The following is a 17,972-nucleotide window of genomic DNA, read 5'->3' on the forward strand; positions in this document are numbered from 1 at the left end:
CATACAGCACCCAAACAGACCCTTCGGTCCAACTCATCCATGCCAACCAAATTTCCCAAGCTAAGCTAGTCTTCCTCGCCTGCATTTGGCTCATATCCCTTTACAATTCATGTCTCTGTTAAAATATCTTTTAAATGTTGTAACTGTGCCTGCATCTACCACTTCCTCTAGCAATTCATTCCATAAAAGAACCACCCTCTGTGGAAAAAAATTGGCTTTCAGGTCCCTTTTAAATCTTTCTCCTCTCCCCTTAAAAATATGCCTTCTATTTTTGAACCCCCTTACCCTAGAGAAAAGACCTTTACTATTCATCTTATCCATGCCCCTCATGATTTTATAAACCTCTACAAGGCCGCCCCTCAACGTCCTATGCTCCAGTGAGAAAGATCCCAGCCTCTCGTTATAACTCAAACCTCCATTCCCAGCAATATCCTGGTAAATCTTTCTGAATCCACTCCAATTTAATAATATCCTTTCTATAGGAGGGGGACCAGAAATGTCTACAGTACTCCAAAAATGGCCTGACCATCATCCTGTACAGCCTCAACATGGTGTCCCAATTTCTTTACTCAAAGGTCTGAGAGTGAAGGCATGCATGTTAAACACCTTCTTAGCCACCCTGTCTACCCGTGATGCAACCTGCAAAGATCTGTGTCCCTGTCAAACAGGTCTCTCTGTCACTACGTAGGGCCTTGCCATTAACTGTAAAAGTCCTTCCTTTGGTTGTTTTATCAAAATACAATACCTCCAGCTCCATCCGCCACTCCTCAGCCTATTGTTCCAATTGATCAAGATCCCTGTGTAATCTGAGATAATCCTCTTCACTGTCCACAATACCACCAATTTGATGTTGTCCACAAACTTACTAGCCATGCTTCTTAAATCCTCATCCAAATCATTTATATAAGTTACAAATGAAAGTGGACCCAGCACCAATCCCTGCAGAACACCACTGGTCACAGGTCTCCAGTCTGAAAAACAACCCTCCACTACCACCAACCCCTGTCTCCTACCATCAAACCAATTTTGTATCCATTTGTCTATGTTTGTTACAATCAGTTTCAGGTTAGTTTTCCTGCCTGTTTATAATGCTTAAGTGGACATAAATATGATTGATGGGTATGTGATTGATTTCTGGTTTGTAATGAGGTGAAATGGCACCACAAAAATAACTCTTAAAAATGAGACTATTGACAAAATGAAACCCATTTGAAATAGATTTCTGTTATGCAGTTCAATAATTTTAATATTTGATCAGTTGTGGAGACTAGCATGTTGTAAATGTTGTATTTGACTTATGAAGGGGTTTTAAGACATGGTAAACCATTGCTGCTGTCAGTGCTGAGATGGTTTTATATCAGGTACAAGTTCAATAAAAATAGCTGCCTCTTAGAATTATTATATTCAGCAACACTTAGCTCTGGGCAAAATGGGACTTGATGCTTGATTTGTCTGAGTAGATAACACTTTTACACGTAGGCTTCTCTCTGCCCTGTGTATAGTTAGGTTCCTGTTGGTTTTACTTGGAGAGGAATGATGAGAAATGGGAAGCCTCAGTAACTAGACTGGCTGAACTGCTCGTTTTTTAAACTAGAATTGCGACTGGCTCTGGAGGGAGAAAATGACTAGAAACTGTTTGCTAAAAATCTGAATTGCTGGAAACAATCTGCAAGCCTCACAGTATCTGTGGAGGGTGAAGAAATGTGAATGTTTTGATTGAATGTCTTTTCATCAGGTTTGAATATAAAATACAAAATATTTTAGGATGGGAACCTGGCGACAGGTGTGAGTGGAATATGACTATTACAGCGAGGATTCCCTTGTTTGCAATTGTTAGCTGCAGTGAAAGGGTGAAACCTGCCATCAAAGTCAGAATAGGCTTGTGACTTGTACAATCAATTCTACATAACGTACATCTGCCACACTGTGACTCCCCGAACCACTGTGCAGCCAGCATACGCTAGAAACATTTTTCTCTTTAGCAGCAATAAGAGGTGCTGCTCTGAGATTGAGAGAAGAGGACAATTGCAAGTCAATCAGCTCAGGAGAGACCTGGAGACTGAGCAATTAAAATCATCCAGGATATTTCCTTAACCATGATACACTTGCTTTCTGCAGCCTTTTGAGAGTTAACTTATTGTAGTGCGTAGATCAGAAGTGATACCTATGGAAACTGCAGGGTCCTTTAAATATGCAAATATAGCTTCAATGATTTCTGTTGCTACTTTAACCAGCATCCTGAGTAAGGAAAGTTTTACATCGGCTGAGGCTAGCTAGAGTTGCATTTGGCAATGGAGGAGCCTCAAAGAGGAGATTCTAAAAATATTTTTGCCATTTTCCTGGGATCATAAGAAGCCCCTTTCTTTAAAATTATCAAGACATCCCAAAACTCCTTTCCACAGAATTTGCTCACGAAAACAGGCAATCGACCAGAACCACAAAGGATTTCCAAACTCTTGACCCCAGCTTTGGACTTTTAGACTCCATTTTAAAAGCAAGGGCATTGTTAAATTGATATTCCTCTATTGCGTTGTTTACTTGAATTGAATAATCTCTTTAACCTTTCAAATTCCTTCTCAATGTACTTGTTTGCAAGTGTGCCTGTCTTGCAAAGTGTTCCCTGCATCTAAGAGTGTGAAATAAGCCCTACTTCTAATTTAACTTTACCGAAGTGTTACGGCAGATTTTATAAAGTAAAAGTCCACCATCAGAAGAAGTGGAAGATGTGTATTCCACTGTATTTTTTTAAAAATAAGAAAAATTATGTTACAAACTGCTTGTGGTTAGCAGGCGACTGAAGGCAGCAGGATTTTTTTTTCTAATGTGCAAATTGTAATACTCAGTTGTATTAAGGCTGACATGAGTGTTTGAACTCGACATTAGCAAAATGAACTTGTACGATCTGTTAAACTATTGCAACATTTGACATAAGATTTAAGCATGAAGCTAACAAATTTCTGTCTTTCACAGGGTCCCCAGGGGCCACGGGGAACACCAGGTAATTCTGGTCCACTTGGTCCACCAGGTCAGCCGGTAAGTAAAGTTGCAGCAAAGTTAGGTGTTACAAATTATTGCTTTCATCGCCCTACCTACCCCAATGTGCACATCTCACATCACAAATGAGTGATTACATTTATTTTCTCAGAACCTCAAACACGGAGGCAATATAAAAGGTCTCCTCCCCGCTCCTTAGAGTTTGCAATTCTCAGCACATAGTCAATGGGCACCATGATGCTAAGAAATCACATTGTAGAAATATAACAAAAGCCATTATGAAGATGGGGATGGTATCTGTTGCAGCAAATTCAGAACTCCCTAGGTTATTCAATGGATCAGATTCACAAACATTTAAATAACAAAGGTCAGGATAGCTGGAACCTGCATTGAAGAGGACAATGGGTTTGTAAGAGTAGGTGGGGGCAGGCAAAGTTTATCAAGTATCCTGATAGAACTGGAGGGTTTGGTTATTTGCAGGCCTAAACATTGTTTGTCAGAATGGAGCCGTTACAGCCGTACCTTGTTAAATTCATGTGAAACTGCTTCATCTTTTGCAGGGGTTTCCAGGTGCTCCCGGTCCACCTGGTCCAAAGGTAAGATCACGGACGAAAAGCAGACTATTTGTTTGTTAAATGGAGGATTTGCATCCAAGGATTCACTGCTTTTCCTTTGCTCCATTTTGCTGTAGGGAAACATGGGCTTGAATTTCCAAGGACCCAAAGGGGAGAAGGTGAGAACGTGCTTATTTATTCCTCTTGGTGATTAAGACTTGGTATCTTCAGTATTAATATCCTTGCATTGTGGTCTGTTGCTGCATGGGCTGTAGTTCCTGCTATGTCTGGGTCAGTGTTTGCTTTATAGGACTGTAACATACAATTAATGTCAGACCTTGGAACCTGAGAATCCAAGCGATGAGCCTCCAACAAGGAATGAGGGAATCTGGAGCAAAGTCACCTTGGAGAGTGAAGGGCTTTCAGAATGATTCATTTTTTAATGGTGGTTACAATGCAAGAGGTAGGGACCTCATGGCGGAAAAGTCTCCTCCTGGTACTAAATGGTACAGGTAGTTCTGCTGTTACACAATAGTTTCATTCTTGTGCAAGCCCACCGTGTCTAAAAATCGTGCAATAAAAATAGCACTGAAAGTGTTGGCGATATAATCGCGTTACAGCCAACGCCCATTTTAAATGTTTGCACTTTGGAAACAGTGTCCCCTATTCATCAGTCACGTTACAGCCAGTTCATGTTGACAAAATATTAAGAAATTATTCTCTGTAAAGCTGGCCAAACTCCATGAAACGTGCAGAGGAGTAGGTCGCACTAACTTTGCAATGGAGCCAGCCTGTTCCGGAATGTCGGATGGGAGCTTGCAATCCAAAGCCACTTAGAACCTTAAAAAGCCCTTCTAAAAACCAGAAAACATGGAAATAGGGTCAGCAATCCTAGAATTGAGATCTACCTGCCATTCTTAAAGTTGTCACCCTAGGGTGCTTTGCTTCTATATGTTCTATCGCAGAACTACCTGTAACTTGAGATTGGAAGACGAGAAAGGTGAAAACTTGTGGTGTCACTGGAGAGAATTACTCAGTCAGCAGGGACAAGCATGTGAGAAGTCACCCTGTTGGAAGTCAGAGAGTCGACAGAGATGGCTAATGATGATGAGAGCATAGGTTCATATGCAAAGGATGAGGATTTTGCAGTTAGGGTGACTTTCATCACTGGAATGCAGACAAAGTCAGTTGTAAATGATTGTTGATGAAGGGCCAATGTTAACATTAGCCTAGACGTTTGCCAAGTGACATAACTCCCCCTAACTGCCAGGCTGTGCTCCCCACCTATCCAATCAATGGTATACGTCATGCACCCATGTCACTATGCCCGTTCACTGACCACACATGGTATAGAAGCAAAGCACCCTAGGGTGACAACTTTAAGAATGGCAGGTAGGTCTCAATTCGAGGATTGCTGACCCTATTGCCATGTTTTCTGATTTTCAGAAGGGCTTTTTAAGGTTCTGGGTGGCTTGGATTGCAAGCCCCCATCTGACATTCCGGAACAGGCCAGCTCCATTGCAAAGATAGCGCGACCTACTCCTCTGCACGTTTCATGGAGTCTGGCCAGCTTTACAGAGAATAATTTCTTAATGCACCTCAGAGGCGCTGTGAACCATAATTTGCATGAGAAAACCTTTGGATAGATAAATTCAAAAGCTTCTTCTCATACCAGGCTATGCCTCACCCACTCCCCATTGCCCGCCATTACCCCACACATGCCTATCTGCTCAGTGGCACCTCCTGCACCCATGTTAAACTATGCCCACTCACTGACTGTACATGATATAGAAGCATTAAACCTTTTGGTGACAATGGGATCTGTTACAAAATCAAGTCATTCAGTCAGTGCTCCACACTTCCTTTTGAAAAATGCCTTTTATCTGCAAGCCATTATTATGTTATAATCCAGAACCTCAATTTAATGTTATGGGGCCATCCGTTGCAGATAGTGAAGTTTAATTTGAACGAAAATCTGGGGTGGTGCTGATGTAACCATTATCCATTATCAAAAAAAAATCTAGTTTGCTAATGTCCTTTAGAAAGGAAATCAACCAGCCTTACCTGGTCTGGCATCCAGACGCACATCAGTACAGTACCCCTTAACTACCTCTGAGTAATCAGGGGTGTGCATTAAATAAGGGCTTTGCCAACAGCAGCCACATCCCATGTTGAATTTAGAAAATAGAAGTGTCAATCCTCCAGAGCCTTTAAAGTATCCAGCAGAAATTGGAAATGTAGTCATCATTTGTAAGAAAACATTTTAAAGTTAGTGAGTGGATCAGAGAGCTAGAGCATTCAATCAGACAATGTTGCTCCTGGGACTCACCTTGTTTCAATAGGCTAATGTACATCTGAGCTCTCAACCAAGCCTTGTTGGACTTTCTTGGCTGAGAGCCCAAACACCCACTAATTTCTCAAAACAGTTGAATCTTTTACCTATTTTGTTAGTTACACACTTTCTTTATTGCATGAAATTAACCAGTTTTAAGTGAGTGCAGTCTCTGCTATTGATACTTTAAAGGGTCTGAATGACTCACACTTAATTTATTTTCAAGAATCTGGGAAGTGGTGAAGGAGAAGCTTTTTTGCTGGACTATTTTATCCTATTGTTACTAAAGAGTTTATTGCTTTTATACAATGTGTCATGGTGATTAGAGTAAAAAATGAGGTCTGCAGATGCTGGAGATCACAGCTGCAAATGTGTTGCTGGTCAAAGCACAGCAGGTTAGACCAGCAACACATTTGCAGCAGTCATGGTGATTAGACATGATGTGCCATGGCCAGACATGTGGGTATGAGGGGCTGTGATTGTTGGCATAGTTTGGCATGGGGTTCTGTGAATGTCCATGGGGATGAATGGGAGTGGGATCATGAATAGGGCATGGAGATTTGTGGAGAGAGGTCGTGAAGGAATGTTGGCCATTTTGCATTATAATTTAGTAAAGTCTTGCAACACTGAGGCTGACCTTACAAACAGGCCATCTCAGCGTTGGAACTGCCTTGGAACTCTTTCCCAGTCTGCTGGCCCCAACTGCAGCTCATGCCCACCCCCACCCTTCCAAACCAAAAAAAAACAAGTTTTTAACTTCCAGAGCCACGTCATCCCCGAAGTGGCCCAGGCAAGCCTGGAATTGTCCCTACTCCCACTGCCCAACTGGGCGATGAGAATCTAGGCCGTAGTTTCCAGAACCCTGCATAAAACATTTGTTTGCAAAATATGAGTACTCTACCTGTAATCAAGCACTGTATCAGAGGACTGTCAATAGCATGATGTGTAATCTTGGCTATTCTTCTGCTTAATAATCATACATCCATCTTTTCCAGGGTGATCCAGGTCTTCAAGGTCCCCCAGGCCCCCCAGGACAGTTGGAACAGCTGAATTCTCCTGGTGTTGATTTCCAGAAAGGAGAAAAGGTAACTGTTTCATCACTTGCCATAGATTGTGGGCTTTTACCAACCTTCAAACGACATCAGATTGTTACCCAAGGTCAGGCAATTGAAAGAATTCACCCAACTGTGGACCAAAAAGAGGATTTACTTCCAAACCTCTTTCCTTGACTGACTCTCCCTATCCGGATAAAAACAATGACTACAGATGCTGGAAACCAGAGTCTAGATTAGAGTGGTGCTGGAAAAGCACAGCTGTTCAGGCAGCATCCAAGGAGCAGGAAAATCGACGTTTCGGGCAAAAGCCCTTCATCAAGAATACAGGTATTCCTGATGAAGGGCTTTTGCCCGAAACATTGATTTTACTGCTCCTCGGATGCTGCCTGAACTGCTGTGCTTTTCCAGCACCACTCTAATCTAGCCCCTGACTGTCCCTGTCCCACATTTCCCTCTACCTTCCAAAGTCCAACTAATGATGAAAGTGTGAAAGCCAAAGCTCTCAATCCTGTTACCATCCCTTCAACACAGGCCAGCCATGGAACTGGAGCCTTGTTGACTTACACCACCACAGGAAATTAGGAAGATATTTACTAATTGAGGCAACTGGATGAGCCCATTCAATTTAGTTTCACATACAACGTGCATAGAAAAAAGATAAAGCATGCAGAGTATTAAGCTCTTCTGAAATGTCATTACTGTGCTGAAGGAGTTATTGGAGATTCTGTTATTCCTGTGACTAACATCCCCTTCTGCCCATTAAAGTTGGTGTAGAAATGTAATTCCTTTTTTTTTGATTTGATTTATTGTTGTCAAATGTGCCTAAGTACAGTGACAAGTGTTGTTTTGCGTGCAAATCATTGCATAGAAAGATCATAGGGTGACTGAACAGAGCAAGGAATACAAGCTGCACTGCAAAGAAGGTGCTTAAAAAACAAGATCAACATTAAATTTCAAAATTTGAGAGATCCATTCAGAAGCTTTTGGATGAAGAGCAAAGAGTCCTCCTAGTATTTCAGACAGATTTTCGCACACAGTCAACAGCGCATTAATACCCTGTCTGTGCAGCCTCACTGTGGGGTCAATTGGCCGCTGAATCTTTCTATATCTTACAGATTCTATATCAGTAACAACCCAACAGTTGCACACAAAGTGAGACTGTCTGTTTTTCCTTCCTTTTATAATAATATATTGGCAGGCAATGCCTTGAGTTTAATTTCTATTTTGCTCTCACTAGGGTGAGATAGGACCACCTGGTTTGCGAGGGGAGAGGGGCACCCCCGGCTCTCCTGTAAGTATTATCTATAGACCTTGGACAGAATGTGTTTGAAGCATTGCTTGCGCACGATGTTTCTGGTAGGTTGCCACTCAGTCCCTATTCTATTTGTTACAGGGCCCCCCTGGCTTTAGCGGCAAAGGCGAGAAGGGTGAGCCTGGAGATCCAGGAAAGAGAGTAAGTAAAGAAGTCGAACAGAACCAAATGAAGAGCTTTTCAGATGGAACTTGCTCAGCTAGTGTTACTGGGCTAAAAAAGAAGTTTCCAGCTGGATAACATAAGTGTGGTACATCCAGACTAATGCAGTTTAATGGCCATAAGGTATAGGAGCAAAAGTAGGCTATTCAGCCCATTGAGTCTGCTCCACCATTCCATCATGGCTGATATGTTTCTCAACCCTATTTTCCTACCTTCTCTCTGTAATCCTGATCCCAATAACCTATTGCTGAGCTGTAAGGTTTATTTTCAGATGTTTCATCACCATACTATATAACATCATCAGTGAGTCTCCAGATGAAGTACTGGTGGTATTATTGTTGTCTGTATAAGGATTTTCAAGTTCATTAGTTGCTGTTTTAATGTGTTGGTAGGTTTGTGGGTTATCATGATGCCAAGAGGTCTGAGTAGTCTGGCAATCATTTCCAAGATGTCTTTAATGTGGGGGAGAGTGGCTAGGGTTTCTGAATGTGTTTTGTCTGCTTGTTGGGTTTGTTGCTGAGAAACTGGCAGACTATCTCAGAAGACATCTCGCTAACCTATCTATCTCTGTCTGAAATACATTCAATGGCTTGGCCTCCACAGCTCTCTGTGGCAATGAGCCATAGATCAACCACCCTCTGGCTGAATAAATTCCTCCTCAACTCAGTTCTAAAGGATCGTCCCTTTACTCTGAGGCTGTGCCCTTGGGTCCTAGTCTCTTCTATGATTGGAAACATCTTCTCTACATCTTCCTCTGTCCAGGCCTCTCAATGTTCTGTAAGTTTCAATCAAATCCCTTCTCATCCTTCTCAACTCCATTGAGTACAGACCCAGAGTCCTCAACTACTCCTCATATGACACGTTCTTCATCCCTGGGATCATTTTTGCAAACCTCCTCTGGACACCTTCCAATGCCAGAATGTCTATCCTTAAATACAGAGCCCAGAACTGCTCACAATATTCCAATTGCAGACTGACCAGAGACAGATACAGCCTCAGTTGTACATCTCTGCTCTTGTATTCTAGCCCTCTTGAAATGAATGCTAGCATTGCAGTTGCCTTCCTAACTTGCATATGAATCTGTATGTTAACCTTTAGAGAATCCTGAACTAGGACTCCTAAGTCTGTTGATGCTTCAGATTTCTGAAGCCATTCTCCATTCAGAAAATAGTCTATGTCTGATTTCTTCCTACCAAAGTACATAATGTTACACTTTCCCACACTGTATTCCTCATCCATTCTCCTAATCCATCCAAGTCCTTCTGCAGCCTCCCTGCTTTCTCAACACTATCTATCCCTGCACCTATCCTTCTGTTATCTGCAAACCTAGCAATAATGCCTTAAGTTCCTTCGGCCAGATTGTTAATGTATAATATGAATAGTTGTAGTCCTGAGGATGATGGTTAGATTTTCTCTTGGACTTGGTGATTGCCAGGCACTAGGGTGTCACAAGTGTTTCTTGCCACTAGTCAGCATGAACTGGGATATTGTAGGTCTTGCTGCATTTGTATATGGCTTACTTCAGTAAATGAGGAGTTGCAAATAGCACAGAGCACTGTGCAATGATGAATAAACATCCGCAAGATGGGAAGGTCATTGCTTATGTAGCTGGAAATGTTCTGTCTAGGACACTGCCCTGAAAAACCCCTCTGATGGTGACCTGGAGCTTAGATCATTAGCTTCATTAACTTGCTTTATGCTAAGTTTGACTCCAACTAGTTGAACAGTTTCCCCTTCATTTCCATTGAACTCAAGTTTTGCTTGGGCTCTCTGATGCCACACTCAGCGAAATTCTACCTTGAAGTCAAAGGCAGTCATTCTCACCTCACCGGTGGAGTTCACTTTCTCTGTCCATAGTTGCACCAAGGCTATAATGAAGTCAGGAGCTGGGTGGCCTTGATGGAATCCAAGCTGAGTTTTGGTGAGCAGATTGTTATTGTGTAAATGCTGTTTGGACTGTTGACAACACTTTCCATCATCTTGCTCATGCTGTAAAGGACTGTTGACAACACTTTCCATCACCTTGCTCATGGTCGCACTAATTTGATGAGGTGATAACTGGACACATTGCGTTTTGAGCCATTATTTGATATCCATTGACATTTACTCTCCAGTAGATGCAGATAGAGTTCTTCTTAACTGTAAAATAGTAGATGTCTACTATAATGTAGCAAAGCATCCCAAGATTATAATTCTGGAAAGACGTAACAAAGAAAGATTTCCTCTGCAGAAAACAAGTAAATTTCAGAGTTAAAAAGGCTGGTTATGTTTTATAATTGACATTAAGTAACAGTATATGATTCTGTACATAAATTGCTCAAAAACAAGATTGTAACAGCAAGGCACTTTTGGTTAATCTTTCTGTGGTTAGTGTAGCTGCCAATGTTCAAACATTTGTTTCCTGCATACTCATCTCTTACTTCTGTCTTAACAGGGTAAACCAGGAAAGGACGGAGAACCAGGTAGCCCTGGATTTGATGTAAGTATTTACATACTTAATAATACTGAGTCTGTGCCCACAGTTCGTCACAGGGGCTCTGTCCACTGACTGGGAAGTTGGATGTGAGCTTGGCATTTTCGGAGGAGACATGATTACATTTTATGATGGTCCAGTGTTAACGGTGGCTGGAGTGGGGGAGGGGGTTGCACATGTGTGAGGTTGCCCCATCTATTAGACCTGTCAACTGATCAGAGAAGCAGCAGTGCTACTGAGGAACAATGATGGCTTGGGACAACCATGACGGTGGGATGACTTAGTTCAGACCAGTCTGGTAGGTCTGTCTGGGAAATGGGGAGGAAGGGTTATAATCGTGAGGGATTATAGGGATGATGGGCAACGATGGTTTCTTTTGTCACTAGGTGTCCTTCTGTAGAGTACAGGGTGCCTGAGTACAGGAGGAACCACTGCCACTGAGCATGGGTCCTATCTCTATGAGGTGTGGGCCCCTCCTCCCTACCAGGCTGATGTGAAAATACCATTGGAGGCAGCATACCTTCCCAGTATGCACCACTCCTCTATCCTGCAGGCCAGTCCTGGGCTGGAGGTGGGGTGGGGAACGTTGTTTGGGATAGTACAGAATTGTTTGCCCTGCAGTTTTCTCAGCATAGCAGCCTCTGTTAGAATTTTGGACAAAGAAAACTTTTTCGCTCACATTTTGGATTTATTTAGTGATGAGATTCCTTTGCGATTCTGGTAGTAAATTTCAGCAGTCTCTCCTGGCTGCCTTGTCAGAACCTTTGCCTTATGACCTGTATCAGTGGCAACTTGGCATCTTTGCAAGAAGTAGCAATTCTTCATTCATTTGCTAACAGGAGCATTCCAGGAGCTGCCAGGTGAATGCATTCTATCATTTGTTTTGCAGGGTCTTCCAGGAAATGCAGGTCAACCAGGAATTCCAGGTAGAGATGGACCCAAGGTAAGATTTAAGTCAGAGTTATTTCTCTAAGAAGATCTTTAATCTCTGGAATTCTCTTCCCCAGAAAGCAGTGAAGGCTGGGTCATTAAATTTATCCAAAGCCGAGTCATAGAGGCAGCATCGAATAGCACAGAAACAGGCCCTTCGGCCCAACTTGTCCATGCCGGTCAGTTTTCCTAAACTGAACTAATCCTATTTGGCCCATCTCCCTCTAAACTATTCCTATCCATGTGCCTGAAAATTTACCTTTTAAATGTTGTAATTGTTCACACCTATTATACTTCTACTGACAACTCATATACACACCACCCTCTGTGTGAAGAAGTTGCCTCTCAGGTCCATTTTAAATCTTTAGCTTCTCACCTTAAACCAGTACCCTCTAGTTTTGACTCCCCTAACCTAGGAAAAAGACCTTGGCTATTCTACTTACCTATGCCCCTCATGATTTTATAAATCTCTACAAGGTTACCTCTCAGCCTCCTACACTCCAGGGAATTGAATCCCAGCCTATGCAGCCTCTCTTTAATAGTCAAACCTTCCAGTCTTGGTAACATCTTTGTAAATCTTTTTTGTGCCATTTCTAGTTTAATAACATCCTTCCTATAACAGGAAGTCCAGAATTATATGTAGTACTCCAAATGTGGCTTGACCAATGTCTTGTACATCTGAAGCATGACATCGCATCTCCTTTATTCTCTGCTCTGACTGATGAAGGCAAGCATGCCAGACGCTGCCTTCACTAATCTGTCCACCTGTGAAGCCACCTTCAAGGAACTATGTACCTCTAGGTCTCTCTGTTTGACAACACTCCCAAGTGCCCTACTATTAACTGTTTCAGCCCTGCTCTGGTTTGTCTTGCCAAAATACAACAGCTTGCATTTATCTGCATTAAACTCCATCTACTATTCCTCACCTACTGGTCCAGTTGATCAAGATCTCATTGTACTTTTAGATAACCTTCTTCACTTCCCACAATGCCACCAATTTTGGTGTCATCCACAAACTTAGGAACCATTCCTCTTATATTCTCATCCAAATCATTTATATAAATGACAAACAATCCTGGACCCAGCAACAATCCTTGTGGCACACTGCTGGTCATAGGCCTCCAGTCTGAATCCTCTACCACCACCTTCTGTCTCCTACCATCAAGCCAGTTTTGAATATAAATGGCTAGCTTTCCCTGGGTCCAATGTGACCTACCCTTAATAACCAGTCTATCGTATGGAACCTTATCAAGGGCCTTGCTAAAGTTGTATCAATGTTTGATAGACAAGGGTTGGGGGAAGGGCAGGCAAGCATATCAGACATGATCTTATGAAATCATGGAGCAGGCCTGAAGGCCAAATGGCTTACATCTCCTAGTCCTAGTTCATAGCTCCTTGAAAGTAGAGCACAGGTAGATAGGATAGTGAAGAAGGCATTTGGTATGCTTTCCTTTATTGGTTGAGTATTGAGTATAGGAGTTGGGAGGTCATGTTTCAGCTGTACAGGACATTGGTTAGGCCACTTTCAGAATATTACGCACAATTCTGGTCTTCTTCCTATTAGAAATATGTTGTGAAACTTGAAAGAGTTCAAAAAAGATTTACAAAGATTTTGCCAGGGTTGTAGGGTTTGAGCTATAGGAAGAGGCTGAACAGGCAGGGGCTATTTTCCCTAGAGTGTCATGGCTGAGGGGTGGACCTTATTTAGGTTTATAAAATCATGAGGGGCATGGATAGGGTAAATAGGCAAAGTCTTTTCCCTGGGTGGGAGAGTCCAGAACTAGAGGGCACAGATTTAAGGTGACAGGGAAAAAGATGCAAAAGAGACCTAAGAGATAACTTTTTCATGCAGAGGGTGATGCGTGTATGGAATGAACTACCAGAGGAAGTGGGGAAGACTGGTACAATTGCAATATTTAAAAGGCATCTGGATGGGTATAAGGATAAGAAGGGTTTGGAGGGATATGGGCTGGGTGCTGGCAGGTGGGACTCGATTGGATTGGGATATCTGGTCAGTATGAACGAGTTGCACCTAAGGATCAGTTTCCATGCTGTACATCTCTATGACTCTATGTGCCGACATAACATAGCAGAGACATTTACAGCTCAACAACAGGCCATTCAGCAATGATCTCATTGAGTTATATTTTAGAGCAAGAAGGACAAAAACTTTACAGCCCAGGAACAGGCCCTTTAGCCATCAAAACTGAGCCGATCCAATTCCACTGCCGAAACTATCGCCCAATTCCTCAGCATCTGTATCCCTCTGCTCCCCACCTATTGGTGCATCTGTCCAGATGTATCTGAAATGAATCTACTGTGCCTGCCTCTACTATCTGCAGGCAACATGGTCCAGGCACTTACCACCCTCTGTGTAAAGTGCTTGCCACATATATCCCCCTTAAACTTTTCTCCTCTTATCTTGAATGCATGGCCTCTCGTTATTGAATCCCTCACCATGGGAAAAAGATTATCTCTATCTACTCTGTCTTTACCCTTCATGATTTTGTAGACCTCAATCAGGTCCCCCCTCAATCTCCTTTTTTCTAATGAAAACAAACCTAACCTACTCAAACCTCTCTTCATAGCTAGCACCCTCCATACCAGGCAACATCCTCGTAAACCTTCCCTGCACCCTCTCCAAAGCGTCCACATCCTTTTGGTAATGTGGTGACCAGAACTGTGCGCAGTATTCTAAATGCGGCCAAACCAATGTCTTGTACAATTTTAATATGGCAGGCCAGCTCTTCTACTCAATACCCCATCCGATGAAGGCATGCATACCTTATGCCTTCTTGACCACTCTATCCACCTGTGCAGCACTTTCAGGGTACAATGGACCTGAACTTGCAGATCTCTCTGTTCATCAACTTTTCCCATTCCTCTTCTGTTTACAGTATAGTTGGGTCTAGAATTAGACTTCCCAAAATGCATCACCTCACATTTGCCCAGATTGAACTCCATCTGCCACTTCTTCACCCAACTCTCCAGTCTATCTATGTTCTCCTGTATTCTCTGACAATCCTCCATCGCCAGACCATAGCAACACGACGGCTGGAGGAAGAGCGCCTCATCTTTCGCCTAGGGACCCTCCAACCACAAGGGATGAACTCAGATTTCTCCAGTTTCCTCATTTTCCCTCCCCCCACCTTGTCTCAGTCAAATCCCTCGAACTCAGCACCACCCTCCTAACCTGCAATCTTCTTCCTGACCTCTCCGCCCCCACCCCCACTCCGGCCTATCACCCTCACCTTAACCTCCTTCCACCTATCGCATTTCCAACACCCCTCCCCCAAGTCCCTCCTCCCTACCTTTTATCTTAGCCTGCTTGGCACACTCTCCTCATTCTTGAAGAAGGGTTCATGCCCGAAACGTCAATTCCCTTGCTCCTTGCATGCTGCCTGACCTGCTGCACTTTTCCAGCAACACATTTTCAGCTTTTGTCCTATAATAGTAGTGTTGTCCCAGTCGAATTCATGTTGCTTGTCATCCGTGTGTGTGGCTACTAAGGATAGCTGGTCGTGTTGTTTCATGGCTAGTTGGTGGCTAGACCAGCTATCCTTAGTAGCCACACACGAGGATGACAAGCAACATGAGTTCAACTGGGACAACACTACTATTATAGTCAAGCCAAACAGAGAACAGCCAGGGAATTCCTAGAGGCATGTCACTCATCCACAGATTCAATCAACAAACACATCAACCTGAACCCAATATACCAGCCACTGCAGCTGACAGCTGGAACTGACAACCGGAAGCGGCAGAGGCAAACCACTATAAATGCCTGAGGAACCGTCACAGAAGCGCTTCACAGGAAGCTCCCAAGCACTGAGGATGTCACTTCGACAGTTTGTCAGGGCAGTCTGAATGGCTACCTCCTGTGCTGTAACAATTCAGCACATAGCCCAACATCTATTACTGCTGACATTTACAAATATAGCATGTATTTGATGGCTCTACAATGGACTGAGTTCTAGACTCAACCTGAAACATCTGAGCTTTTGGCTTTTAAAACAGATAATGGGATGTGTTTATGTGGGCACCAGTTGGACAACAGCATGGTTATTGAAGAAACTCCTTAGTCAAAATGAAACTAAAATATTTTGTTCAAACTGTGTCCTGAAGTATACACTTGTGTTTATTTTCCCACAATGTACATTTCAAACATAAATGGCCGTTTTGGAAGTTGTGGGTTTCAGAATGTCATGAAAAACTGAATATTCTAGGTCAAGGTTGCCTGTAACTCAGTCAATGTTGAGCAGGTTTCATTGGTTTTTGGCCAACACTGGAATGATATACCTTTCAGCCAAACAGGTGAGGAAAAGGAAATCACTGCTCTGCCTTTTAAAATCAGATTTCACTCTCTGGGTGATCCATGAATACCATGGCACAGAGTATTGATATCAGAAGTGGAGAAAGATTGTTGTCTGGTATTTAGTGACAAATTGATTAAAAACACTCAATGGATTGGAGTGGAGGATTGAGCTAATGAAAGAAGTGGCCATTTGCAATAAGTTAATGGTTTGATCACAGAATCCCTACTGTGTGGGAGTAGTCCATTCTGATCCTCCAAAGACATCCCATGCAGACCCATCCTATCCCTTTAATCCTTCATTTTCCATGGTTAATCCAGCAATCCTACACATTACTGGACCTTATGGGCAATTCAGCATGGCCAATTCATCTAATTGCTCATCTTTGAACTGTGGGAAGAAACCGTAGCACCCAGAGGAAACCCATGCAGACATGGGGAGAATGTGCAAACTCCACACAGACAGCTGCCTCAGGTGTGGAATCAAACCCATGTCCCTGGCACTGTGAGACAAGCAGTGCTAACTACTGAGTCACCATGCAATCCTGTTGATGAATTATATGAGAATGAACAGAATTGAAAGATGTCAACTACCGACGAACAACCTCATTAAAAATAATTACACTTTAACTCTGAACATTTGTATATAGCAGCTGAGTGGATATTTCATGAACAAAAACTGATGTTTTCCATCAGAATTTTTATATCCTTTTCTTATTTAATCTGTAAACAGGGTCAGAAAGGAGAACGTGGTTTCCCTGGTCCTCCAGGCATTGTAAGTATCCAAGTTTGAATATTCAATATCTGCCTTCCAGTTGCCTTAAATGCTTAATGAAGGATAAAAAAAATTATGCCATCATAACTTGATACTTTACTAGTGAACTCAAATGGACAATGTTGATCTCGTTAACCACTTCACAAAGCTCTGAAATTTAAGTTTTACTTCAGGCAAGAACTGATGGAATTACAGAATGATGGAAGCCCGTTGTTCCATGGCAATTTGGGGTCTCGCGTCGTGCAAATTCATGCAAAGATACACCATTTATCAATCATATTCAAGTTATCAATTACCAAATAAATGATCAAATTTATGTTATAAATTAGAAGCAGTGGCAACTGGTGTGAATATTTTAGCAGCTTTTGGAAATATTTCTATTCTGTTACACAAAATCCAAGAGCAGTGAGGCCAGTGAGCCCTGTAAGCTAGAGTGTAGTGCAGAGTATCACTAAAGGATTGGGCTTGGCCTCTATAGTTTCAGAGATAGTTGCTGAGACCATCTACCAAGCCCTGGTATGAAAATTTAGCATAAAGCAGATGAGCAAACCTTTGGTTTTCAAGGATGCGATATAAATCGAAAGAGAGAAATAAGAGTGTAGGAATTTTGGTCAAATAAAGTACCTTTTTCATTTCCAGAATCTGCATTTAAGTCTGGCTCAGGGTAATGGGTTTTGTGTCCTTTTCTTCTTCAGTTGCAAGAGCAGATTCTAATGGGTCACAAACCTGCAGCAGAGAATTGCTTGCAATTTGACAGATTTACACTGAATCACACTGAGTGCAGAAAGGTCTACTTTTAATGCAGCAAGGTCGGGTGTTGCTCTGAGGCAGTGAACACTGTTTATATGAAGAGGAATTAATTGGCCTAGCGTCACAACTAGCAGTGTTACACAGACTCCATTCATCCTCCAGGGTAGATACACATGCTGCAACCTGTCTGACCTCCAAAGGGTTCATTAATAATATTATTATGATTCTAGCTGGTGGTAATATGGACAATCAGATCACAGAATGAAACATGGCTTGATCAATCGTATGGTTAAGTTTTGCAGTTCTCTGCTATGGTGGTTAGT

General features: G+C 42.5%; 1 protein-coding gene across 3 annotated transcripts in view; it reads left to right on the forward strand.

The window, feature by feature from the left end:
* col4a5 (collagen, type IV, alpha 5 (Alport syndrome)) overlaps nt 1–17,972 on the forward strand; it is a 257,193-nt gene that overhangs the window by 111,880 nt on the left and 127,341 nt on the right. For all 3 annotated transcript variants that reach the window (XM_060832454.1, XM_060832453.1, XM_060832455.1), the window contains 9 exons: nt 2,971–3,033; nt 3,555–3,590; nt 3,686–3,727; nt 6,876–6,965; nt 8,173–8,226; nt 8,329–8,388; nt 10,844–10,888; nt 11,772–11,825; nt 16,858–16,899. In XM_060832454.1, coding sequence (XP_060688437.1) covers nt 2,971–3,033; nt 3,555–3,590; nt 3,686–3,727; nt 6,876–6,965; nt 8,173–8,226; nt 8,329–8,388; nt 10,844–10,888; nt 11,772–11,825; nt 16,858–16,899 — 486 coding nt within the window. The remainder of the gene's footprint in view (nt 1–2,970; nt 3,034–3,554; nt 3,591–3,685; nt 3,728–6,875; nt 6,966–8,172; nt 8,227–8,328; nt 8,389–10,843; nt 10,889–11,771; nt 11,826–16,857; nt 16,900–17,972) is intronic.

This window comes from Hemiscyllium ocellatum, chromosome 11, assembly GCF_020745735.1.
Source record: "Hemiscyllium ocellatum isolate sHemOce1 chromosome 11, sHemOce1.pat.X.cur, whole genome shotgun sequence".
Classification (NCBI taxonomy): domain Eukaryota; kingdom Metazoa; phylum Chordata; class Chondrichthyes; order Orectolobiformes; family Hemiscylliidae; genus Hemiscyllium; species Hemiscyllium ocellatum.